Raw genomic sequence first — 12,086 nt, forward strand, 5'->3', positions numbered from 1 at the left:
TATTTCCACTTTTGTGCCAAATAGGTATAGCACCTACTTTACAATTGTTACATATTCTTTTTCACATAAGATAACTTTAAAAAATGTTAAAAATTGCTGTGTATAAAAACACATAACAAATTTATAATTTCATTTCATTTTCAAATATGAAAATACTCTTTACGCTTACAGATAAGTTCATTCAAATGATCCTTATCACTCTTTGAGTAGGTCAGCCTTGAAAATTACTACAGTAAAAAGGAAATTTCCATTGTTCCTGAGTAGCTGGATCATACTTGGATTTCAGGGCAATAAATAGTGTGCTTATCTGCAGTTCAATAACACCAATACAGGTGAGTCACCGGGTGGCACTCCCTGGAATTGGACGACTGGACAATGGGGATTTGTAGAGTGCTGATGGTAAGCATGGAGGTGGGAGGGGTGAGGGGGAAAAAAACATTTAAATAACCATAGCAGCTCACTGTAACAACTTATCCCTCTCACTACACCTTCTCTTCTTCTATAGCCCTACTAGACTTGCAGAGACACCATGAGTTTCAATGGAAAATATGAGGTGGAAAGCCAGGAGAACTACGAACCCTTCATGCAGATAATCGGTAAGAAAATTTACTATTGGACACATTTAGTACAATTAGCCATGAACATAAGTGGGACAAAATGCAACCTTTTTCAGATTTCTTGTTAAGCATACTCGCATGTCTCACCCAAACTGGTGCACCTCAAAGACCTTGTGTGCTATGCCCATGGTCAACAAAGCAACAGCTTTACCTAATGTGGAACTTTACGACAGGTGGGAGGAGGCTCTTGACATAGAGGGGTTGATTTACTAAAGAAAAATAGACTGTTCACTTTGCAAAGTGCAATTGCCCTCTGCAGATGCAGTTGCTCCAGAGCTTAGTAAAGGAGCAGAGGCGTAACTAGAACCTTCAGGGCCCCGATGCAAGAAACCATGAAGGGCCCCCCAGTCCCCTGGCCGGGGCCCTTCCCTTCAAGCCCGGGGCTCTTCCCACTAATCCTGGGGCTCTTTACTCTCATTGCATGGCCTTTTATTATGGTCCTGCATCAGGATCCTTTCACAAGTTCTGCAGTGGGCCCCCTTCCTGCAATCTTGGGGCCTCCCCACAGTGGTGAAATGCCAGGGCCCGGTCGCAAGTGTGACCTTTGAGATCCTAGAGGTTCACCCACTGTTTTGCTACCGGGCCCCCTGGAGCATGGGGCCCGGTAGCGATTGCAACCCCTGCAACCCCTGTAGTTACGCCCCTGTAAAGGAGCTTCACTTTGCAAAGAGTACCCAATCCAATGCAAGGAAAATAGAAAAAAAAGCATTTTTGCTTACACCTGATTGGATGGTGGAAGTCAGCAGATCTTCTGCTCATTTACTAAGCTCTCGAGCAATTGCTCTTGGAAAGTGCAAAGTGCACATTCTTTTTGCATTTAGTAAATCAACTCCAATGTGGCCACCGGGCAGCCATTGATGATCTAATTCCTGGACATGGGTTACAACATCCTTAGCTCCCAGCTCCATTTTTTACATTGTGGGGTGTACCTAAACATGGCTAGGAGCAAGTAGAAGAGTTTTTTTTTTTTTTTTTTGGCAGAAGAGACTTTGGGGTTGATTACTAAGGGCAGATAGACTGTACACTGTACAAAGGGCAGTTGCCCTCTGCAAGAGCAGTTGCTCCAGAGCTTAGTAAATGAGGTAAAGATTCAATTTGCAAGAAATACCGAATCACATGCAAGGAAGATAGAAAAAAACAGCATTTTTGCTTGCACATGATTGGATGATGGAAGTCAGCAGAGCTTCTGCTCATTTACTAAGCTCTGGAGCAAGTGATCTTGCAGAGTGTGCAGTTTATTTGCCTTTAGTAAATCAACCCCTTTGCATATTTCTTTTGCCAAAAAAAACTCTCCCTCCCAGGCAGCATTTTTTTTTATTTTTAAGCCTTTTTTGAAGGCTGTCCTACACCTCCCCCCCCCCCCACACTTTTTTATTTAAATTCCCCATCACCCTGTTTGCCAACAGGAACATAGAAAAGAAGCTCTATGTATGCTCCAAATAAAAGCTTATACAAGGCTATGGATTCTTCCCAAACCTACAAGGTATGGCCCTGAGGCCTGGCAATTGACTGTTCAGGCACCTAGCACTGCATCATAGGAGAAAGGTAAGTGAATCAAAGGCTTCCCATACCCCAAAGTACCAGGCAATGCTGAGAAAAATCTGGTTGTTTTAGTGTGCACAATGATCTTTGCTTGAAACTCGATGGTGTTTGATTCAACAAAGTAAGCCTGAAACCAAAATTACAATTTATGATTATTATGGTGATTATTCTAATCATAAAATTTGTACTTCTCTTCCAGGAATTCCAGCAGAAACAATTAAGAAAGGAAAGGATTTCATATTCACCACAGAAGTGGTGCAGAACGGTGATGACTTCACCTGGTCCCAGATCTACCCAGGCCACACCATGACCAACAAGTTCACCATTGGGAAGGAATCTGAAATGGAGACCATGAGCGGCAAAAAATTTAAAGTAAGTCGAGCCTGGGATTGGTGTGACAGTATTCAATTATGGTGATTAGAAATGACAGCATGAAAGCTCCTCAGTGAGTTGCTGATTGCTACATCATTTTAACGGCAATCCAGCTGCACATGGCAGAGTATTTTAGAATGAAGGTTCTCTTGTCTTACATGAAATACATAAAGCATAACAGGCTCCTGTGCCTAAAGCTAATTAAAGGCTGGCTGAAAAATAAAAGAGATTCCCCCACCCAGTTTACTCAGCATGGTTGGGCGAATGCTGTACTGCGGCCATTTTTTTTTTTCGACAGTCGGCCCTGCCGGCTGGTAAAATACCCAAACCGCGCCTGCAACTGATTGAATGCAGGCTCTGTTCAGCTGAAATTTTTCCATTCAACTCCTTCAACTTTTCAATTTTGGGAGATGTTGAGCCAGAGGCAGCTGGCAGGGCCACCCACTGAGTGCATTTTGGCCAATTCATCGGGAAATGGATGAAATTCGCTCTGTGTATGGCCAGCACAAGTTTGCCATTTGATTATATCTATGACCATAAATCTTTGTAGCTACGCAACTCCTCTGCCCCTAAGGGTATATGTATGAAAAATTTGTATAGCTGTTAAACCATCAAAGCTGTGCAAATTTGTTCTGAGCATATAGGGCAAAATCAAATGTTTGTAGTCTATGTTTTTGGCAATTTGAACACGTGAATGCAGAAAATACCTCATTATGGCCATTAGATGGCAACTTTTTTCTTTGATAGCCCCATCTAGTAGCCATATTGTAGTACTTTCTACAGGGGTATAAAAACCCTGTCTGCAAACAGATACGGTTGCCATGGTTGCAAGAGCGAGATATTCAAGTGTTTGGGCAGTTTTAGGAAAATTACATTTGGCTGAACAATAAAGTACAAATGTTATTTTTTTTTATAAAATGAAATTAGAGAATGGCTGGATGAAAATTATGTATGTTAGTAATCATAAATGTCTACACAGTAAAACCTTGGATTGTGAGCATAATTCGTTGCAGAAACATACTTGTAATCCAAAGCACTCTTATATCAAAGCAAATTTCCCAATAAGAAATAATGGAAACTCGTTCCAAAACCATTTATTCATAAGTCCTTCAGTTTATAGTCCATATAAAAAGATTATAGCAATGTGATAGGTTGTGTAACCATAAAATATCCATCCACAAATGGCACCTCCACAAGAGGATTAGAAGCAAAACCCAGCAGGAGCTACAGTGTATGAAAGAGAAGAGGGACACCTCTAAGTGTAGCAATATGGTTACATTTAATAAAGGTTCAACATTGACCATCCTCCTCACTGCCGACTCTCACCGCTGTCAGTCTGCAGTCATGACCAGGAAGACTACCCTGCAGTAGAGCGATCTTAAAACGAGGCTTGAAGCGCTGTAGAACACAGTGTGGAAGGGATGACATTTATGGCGGTGAGGACGGTCCATGTGGACAACTTTACCCTGGATGCCTGCATAATTAGATGTGCCTGTTTTAATCATCAGTCACGTGAGTTGCTAAATGTTGAACCTTCATTAAATGTAACCATATTGCTATACTTAGAGGCACCTCTCTTCTCTTTTATACTCAGTTGTGACATGACGCTACTTTTATATCAAGACATCGCTTTATCAAGTCAAAATTTATAAAAACATTTTTGCTTGTCTTGCAATAACTCTCAAACCAAGTTACTCTCAATCCAAGGTTTTACTGTATATGAATATTCAAAAACTTCCATTTATCTCTCTAAATAGTGCATAACCTGTTTATCACTAAAATTAAAGGAGAAGTACAGCCAAGGCTTGTTTGGCTGTACTTCCCCTGTGGATCACAGGAGTGCAGTCCATTCTGCACTCCTGTGATCCATTTTCAGCAGATAGCGGGCTAAAACCCGCTGTTGGCTGACTAGACAGAGCCGGTCCAGGCTGGGGAAAGATTGCGACCATATGGTTTGGTTCCACCCAGATCCATGGACTGGCACCCTGGTCAGCCTCTCAGCGAGCCGCTGTGAGCCTGAATCAGCCGCTCCCGCCCCCACTACAGCCCAGCGCTCCAGTGAGGACAGGGTGGGGGGAACAGATAGCTGTGACTGACAGCTCTCTGCTCATGGAGCTCTGAGAACTGAACAGCCCGCGGTCTTTGATCGCTCGGTTCTCAGCCTTAGAGCCGCGGGGGGGACAGATACATCCACCTAGGTAAGTATGATTTTTAAAAAAAGAGAACCCTTACTTCTCGTTTAATTACAATACAACCAGTATATTACTTCCTAAGAGTCTTTTTTATTGATATCCATGTATTTTGATACAGGCAACGGTCCAAAGGGATGGCAGCAAAATTGTTGTAGACTTTGGAAAATACAAACATTCATCTGAGATTGTCGGAGGAAAACTGGTAGAGGTAGGCATCTATTTTATTGAATTTAGCATGCTTTGAAAAAAAATAAACATGTCACCCACATTTTTTGGATATACCCAATAAGGCAAAGCTCAATATCCCTGAGCAATCAATTGTCTGAAATCACTGCTTTTGGAACCCATTGACAAGGGTGATACTAGAGCAGGGGTGCCCAACCTTTTGACGAGCGAGTACCACTTAAGCGACTTGGTAACTGGTCGCAGGCCACAATGAGTGGAGTGGGCAGATGACAGGTCCATGTCCACTCTGCATATGCAGAGTGGACATGGACACGGCCCACTTTACCCAATAGACCCTTCAATCTGATCCCCTTCTGGTTTTATTTAGCGGATCAGATTGGAGGTAGGCAGGTGTAAACGGGCACAAGTCTTGGGTCGTACCAATCATGTAAAAAGTGGCCTAAGGCTGCTTTCACACTGATGCACTGCGGTTTACCCACACTGCGGGTGCAGCAAAGTGCACCTGTGGCTTTTCTGTGGGTTAGTTGCACTTTGCCATAGACTTCTATTATACACCGGAAGGTGTGGCGCACTTTCTGAAAGCGCCCCAAACCGGCAGGTAATAACAGAGGTCTATGGCTCAGTGCAGGTAACCTGCAGGTGATTTGTAGAGGTAGGCTAAGTTCCTACATCCAGTGGGACCATAAAGTATGAACAGAGTCAACCTCTAATAGGAAGTCAGATCACAGCAGCCAAAAAAAAATAGGAATTTGGAGGAGGCTGGAAGCAATAAAATGTACCTTTCTGAGTTAAGAATACATGCTTCAATAGACTGTTCTCTTTTTAAAACAGAATTTACTGTCACTTTTAAAAATAGCTAGACTGCAAAATAATTAAGGCTTCATTTACATGTGTGCGACTTGTCATGAGGCTTTGGACACTAAAGTCGCATGACAAATTGCACCCCATGTTTTTTTAATGACAACTGTTTAAAAGAGAACTATGGGCTTTCTTTTTTTTTCAGAATCATACATACTTAGCTGGATGCAGCATCCATCCAATGCTGCATCTGCCCCCCTGCTGGCTTTAAGACTGAAAACTGAGCAATCAAACACCACTGATCGCTCAGTTCTCAGAGCTCCCTGAACAGAGAGCTGGTGACAGTCAGTCAGCAGCTCTCTGCTCTACCCCCCGCCCCCCCCACTGGAGTTCTGAGCTGTGTAGGGGGCAGTAGTGGGAGTGGGGTGCTGGTCAAGGCATGTGGGCGTATCTCGACCATATGGCCGCAAACCTTCCAGAGCCTGGACCAGCTTGGTGACGTCAGCTGACAGCAGGCTTTAGCCCACTGTCTGCTGAAAACAGGTCACAGGACTGCAGAACAAACTGCACTCCTGTGATCTACAGGAGAAGTACAGCCAAAAGAGCTTTAAATATATGCGACTTAAAGTGGCAGTGAGTTTAAAAGGTTCCTGTACTACTTTGGTCTGACTTTCATATAACTTGAGTGCCATAGACTGCAATGCAAAACCTCAAAGTTTGCATGAAAGATGCACCTGAATGTTACACTGTATTTGCGACAGTTGTGCAACAGTTGTCCATTATCATTGGTCAAAGTCGCACCCATCCAAAGTTGCACAAAGTTTGGAGTCAGACAAGTGTGAATGGAGCATGAAAATATAATGCTGACCCATATTACTCTATTGTCCAGAGAAAGGCCAATTCTGCCTATTTGACTGCAGCTGCTTCCAAGGTACACCCCATTCCAACCCCCACATTTATTTTAGTAAAACACCAGGCGAAACAGAGACTTTTCTGGTTTGTGCATTGGTCCATAAGGTTTGTAGATTAGCATTCAGCAGTTGTCAGGAATGCACAAAGTAAACTAAATCACTACATTTATTCCCTTTAATTCACCTTGGTATTTTATTTTATTTCAGACATCAGAAGCTGGTGGAGTTACTTTCAAGAGAATCAGCAAACGACTTGCATAAGAGAAATCGTGTTGTTTTTTTTTTTAAATAAAGTTTTCATTAGAATTTGTATCCAGTTTTCTTTATAATAAATGACTAATTATCATGATGGAAAATGCATGATTATTCCCTTGGTGAAAGAAAAGATGTCATAAGGCATAACACCTAATAAAATCATTTTTTTTCAATATCTGATTACTCTTTTCTTTTATAAACTCCATTCTCAGGAAGTTAGTGGAGATTTGGGGATTGACAGCATAGCTAATTTTAATTCATAGAAAAGCCTAACTAGTACATAGTTACATAATTAGCCAGGTTGGAAAAAAAAGTCCATTCAGTTCAACCTATAAAAGGAAAAAAAAAAATCATACAATCCCATATACACAATCCAATACCCTGAGCTGATCCAGAAGAAGGCAAAAACCCCCAGTAAAGCATGATCCAATTTGCCCTTCCCGGTTCCCTGAGAGCCAATCAGATATTCCCTGGATCAATTTTACCTATAAATGTTAGTACCCAGTTATATTATGTACACCTAGGAAAGAAACCAGGCCTTTTTTAAAGCAATCTTTTGAGCTGGCTAGAACCACATCTGGAGGGAGACTATTCCACATTTTCACAGCTCTTACTGTGAAGAAACCTTTCCTTATTTGGAGATCAAATCTCTTTTCTTCCAGATGTAAAGAGTGCCCCCTTCTCCTCTGTAATGACCTTAAAGTGAATAACTCAAAACCAAGTGTATATGGACCACTTATGTATTTATACATGTTCATCATGTCCCCCCTTAATCTCCTCTTCTCAAAAGAAGTAAAATTTGGTTCCTCTAATCTTTCCTCCATGTCTCTTATTAGTTTGGTTACTATTCTCTGCACCTTCTCCAGTTCCCCAATATTATTTTTGAGTGCTGCTTCTCATTTCACTTTCCAGTTCAAAGATGGGGCTAGGGAGGGGACATGTAAGGCCTATATATATATATATATATATATATATTCATACAGTTTCTCACAAAAGTGAGTACACCCCTCACATTTTTGTAAATATCTTATTCTATATTTTCATGTGACAACACTGAAGAAATGACACTTTGCTACAATGTAAAGTAGTGAGTGTACAACTTGTATAACAGTGTAAATTAGCTGTCCCCTCAAAATAACTCAGCACACAGCCATTAATGTCTAAACCACTGGCAACAAAAGTGAGTACAACACTAAGTTAAAATGTCCAAATTGCGCCCAAAGTGTCAATATTTTGTGTGGCCACCATTATTTTCCATAGAAAAATTATTGGTGTAGGTCCAAAGAAACTGTGCAAAAGGAATGTGATAAATAAACACTACTACTAAACATAAATTGTGATTGATGTGAAATTCCTTTCACTCTGTGAGCTGCAACATAAACGTGAATAACGTGACAAATGAAAAAGTGAAAAGATGTAGCGCTTAACAGTTCAATACATCATAAATAAATTAAATCATAAATATTCAATATGCAATGGATCGTGCAAGACAAAGACTCTAGTGTCCCAATCAAGGGGGTTAAACAAGTACTGGCCAATGATGGAAACACAGACTTGATAGGAGTGAATCTCAAACGCCTCTGCAGTGATATGTATAGGTACCGCTTACCAGAACCACTGGACCCCTTGATTATAGGGGGTCATACAGGCATAATTGATCCACACTTGATCCGACCACGCACATCCCACTCTCTCACCAGCGAGAGTGTGTAGCCACATCAATGGAAAGATTCAAAACCCAGCCATAAATAGGGAGAAAGAACAGGCTCTCATGGTGTAGTATTTTTTATCAAAAAACATTTTTTTGATAAAAACGCACTTACTCAAATCCAATTGTTAAAAGCCTTAAGATCAATTTACAGTTGCAGGGGATAAGGAAAGCCACTCCACGCCTGCGTTCCTCCAACCCGGAAGTTTACAGTCTCACGTTCCCGACTCACTTTTCGTCAGTCCGCGCTGGCATCATCAGGGGATCATGTGACCGCATCTTTCCATAGTGTATTTATAGAGATCGCAATTTACGACTATCCAATCACTTCCTTTAAGTTTTAAGAACCACCCAAACCTCACGGCTTGTTTAGTTCAGCCCCTTTATTACGGATGCTCATTGGGGACATTTCTAGTGTAGGTCTAATTATGTCATGCCAGCATTTACGTCTTGTAATGTTTACTCAACGCTGGCATTAATACACAAATACCTCGTACACACGCAACGATTATCGGCCGACCGATCGTCCGACATTTGTCCAGAGTGGTGTTTTGTTGGTTGGAATGTGCCTAGACTGCACACGAATTTTCTCGGCCAACAAAAATCTACTTCAGAAGTGATGTCATGTGCTGGTTTACTTTCCGTGTGTTTTTTCTTCTCTGAGCATGCCCAGTCTTGCTCATCAGATTTTTGTCTGCCGAAATCTGTACTGACTGATGGAAAATCAGCCATTGTGTTGACGGCCAACAAAAATTTTATAGCCTGCACACCAGATTTTTAGGTTGTCGGAAGCATCATACTTAGAAGCCGAAAATCGGCCGATCGGACGTTGGCCGAAAATTCACGGCCAATTATCGACGCGTGCTTAACCAAGAGCTATATAGTTTTAAATTCTATCTCCATATATTGAGAATTTGGAAGTGAATGGAAAATAACACCATAAATATCACAAATAAAATAACATAATAATAACCTTATTAAAATCACTCTTATACATTAATATTATTACTCTAACAGAATTTCATCCTATTTAATGAGGTTTTAATTGTATTAAACTAATTTTAATAAATAGTACCATTAAAAAGTATATATGATAATATAAATTTAAAATCAAGTATTAAATATATATACAATGATGTGAATATATAAAAAGTGTTATATTAAATGCCTGACTAATGGACTAGAAAAATAGTATTAAAAATAAGATATAAAAACAATTCATTCATAGAAACCTTCTTTGTCATATTACCCCCTCTCCAGTGATTCTCCACTTTGCCTATACCACAAAATGACATCAAGGTGGGATCCCTATTGTGGTACAAGCGAAAGTGGTTGGAAAGGCTATGTTTGGGGAACCCTTTCCGCACATTCTTGATATGTTCATTAATTCTGATGGATAATTTCTCGGTAGTTTTCCCAATATACTGTAGCCCACAAGGGCAGGAGATCAAATAGGTGACATAAGTGGATTTACAAGATATGAATTTTTTTATGTTAAAATTTTGGCCTGTATCCTTGGATTGAAATGTGGTTATTTTCCTAGTATTTTTTATAGTAGTTTTACAGGCCTTACACTTACCACAGAGAACAAAACCTGTTAGGTCTAGAAATGTCACTTTTTTGGTTGGGGGGTCCGGTATATTGGGGGCCAAATAATGCCTCAAATGTGGGGCCCTTCAGTATATAAATGTGGGTTTGTGGGGCAAAACTTTACTTAATGTTTTGTCTTTTTGTAAAATGGGCCAATGTTTTCTTATGATGCCTTCAACCTGTTTGTAATTCCTATTGAAATTGGTCAAAAAAGTCATTTCACCCTTATTGTTATTCTCCTTACTTTTGGTTTTCAATAGTTCACTTCTCGGAATTTGACGTACTTCGTCTCATGTTTTTTGTACATCTTCTAATCTGTAACCTTTTTCCACAAATCTGGATGTTAGTAAATTAGATTGGGTTATATAGTCCTCATCATTTTTGCAGTTTCGTCTGATCCGCATATATTGTCCCTTGGGTATAGCTCCCAACCACTTGGGGTGGTGGCAGCTTTTGGTAGGAATATAGCTATTCCTATCTGTCTCCTTAAAATAGCTTTTTGTGAAGATAAACTTTCCCTGCTTTTCCAAGGTCAAATCCAAAAGATTCACTGTCATTCTGTCCCATGAGGCTGTAAATCTTAGGCCATATTAATTATTATTTATTCTCTCTAAGAATTCCTTCAGAGATTCTTCTGACCCATTCCACAGGACTAGAAGATCGTCAATGAATCTTTTATACAGGATCAGGGAGGAATCCCGTCTCCAGAAAATTTCCTCCTCCTCCCACTGTCCGAGAAGTATATTTGCTGCACTAGGTGCATATTTAGCACCCATCGCTATGCCCTTGACTTGGTTGTAGCAACAACCATCATGCCAAAAATAGTTGTTGCTCATAGCCAAGTCAAGGGCGTCACAGATGAGCTTCTTTTGGGCAGGTTTTAGATTTGTTTTATTATTCAGAGCAGCAATAGTGGTGTCAATCACATCTTTTTGCTTCAAGCTGGATATACAATGACTCAACGTCAATTGTAACCAGAAATGTGTCAGATTGTACCTCTATATGTTCCAATATGTTAATTAAATGTTTACTGTCCCTTAAGTGGGACGGATAGAGGGACACTACTGGCTGTAGGAAATGATCCACATACTCTCCAATTCGCCAGTAGTGTCCCTCTATCCGTCCCACTTAAGGGACAGAGAACCTGGAGGGCGTAAACGAAAGGAGAAAGTCAGCTGATGGCCAATAGAGTGAGGGGTGGAGGAGCTCTGGCTGGCTCTGCTAGGAGACCCCATGAAGAAAAGGCATCCATAAAGTCTGAAGAGGCAGAAGCGCTGAAGCTGAACGACTGTCTGAAGATGACGGGGAAATCGACTGACAAAGTAAGTAATTGCCAGTGCAATGGATTGGTAATTGGTGCCATTCTCCCCTACCACCTCTCTTGCTGATCCCATCCCCCCACAACCTTCACAGATCTCATCCCTGATGGGGGGGGGGATTGTAAGAGGCAGTGGTGGTGGGGGAGGATGACACCCCACTATTACCACTGCCACTGATCCCCCCCTCACCACTACAGCTGCCACTGATCCCTGCCCCCATCACCACCACTGCCACTCATCCCACCCCACATCACCACCACTGCCACTCATCCCACCCTGACATCACCACCGCTGCCACTCATCCCACCCCCCATCACGACCGTTGCCACTCATCCCACCCCCCCATCACCACCACTGCCACTTATCCCACCCCTCATCACCACCACCACTGCCACTTATCCCACCCTTCCATCACCACCGTTGCCACTCATCCCACCCCCCATAACCACCGCTGCCACTCATCCCACCCTTCCATCACCACCGTTACCACTCATTCCACCCCCCATCATCACCGCTGCCACTCATCCCACCCCCACATCACCACCGCTGCCACTTATCCCATACCCCCATCACCATCCCCGCCACTCATCCCATCC

At 41.7% G+C, this 12,086-nt stretch overlaps 1 protein-coding gene across 2 annotated transcripts; it reads left to right on the forward strand.

Moving 5' to 3' along the window:
- Positions 1 to 344: 344 nt before the first annotated feature.
- Positions 345 to 6,965, forward strand: LOC309554283 (gastrotropin-like). 2 transcript variants are annotated; one of them, XM_082255929.1, is made up of 5 exons: positions 345 to 399; positions 506 to 596; positions 2,359 to 2,531; positions 4,842 to 4,931; positions 6,826 to 6,965. In XM_082255929.1, exons 2-5 carry the CDS (start codon positions 530 to 532, stop codon positions 6,877 to 6,879), a joined length of 384 nt encoding a protein of 127 aa, XP_082112055.1. In that variant the 5' UTR covers positions 345 to 399; positions 506 to 529; the 3' UTR covers positions 6,880 to 6,965. The 2 variants fall into 2 exon arrangements, with proteins under 2 accessions (XP_082112055.1, XP_082112054.1); XM_082255928.1 differs by lacking the exon at positions 345 to 399 and having other exon boundaries at positions 483 to 596.
- The last annotated feature ends 5,121 nt before the right edge of the window (positions 6,966 to 12,086 follow it).

Source organism: Pelophylax lessonae (genome assembly GCF_965119305.1).
Source record: "Pelophylax lessonae genome assembly, chromosome: 4".
NCBI classification, from domain to species: domain Eukaryota; kingdom Metazoa; phylum Chordata; class Amphibia; order Anura; family Ranidae; genus Pelophylax; species Pelophylax lessonae.

Coding starts and splice junctions, on each gene's coding strand:
- LOC309554283 (XM_082255929.1), top strand. CDS start 530: ATGAGTTTCAATGGAAAATATGAGGTGGAAAGCCAGGAGAACTACGAA. Junction 597..2,358: donor ACCCTTCATGCAGATAATCG/GTAAGAAAATTT, acceptor CTTCTCTTCCAG/GAATTCCAGCAGAAACAATT. Junction 4,932..6,825: donor TCGGAGGAAAACTGGTAGAG/GTAGGCATCTAT, acceptor ATTTTATTTCAG/ACATCAGAAGCTGGTGGAGT.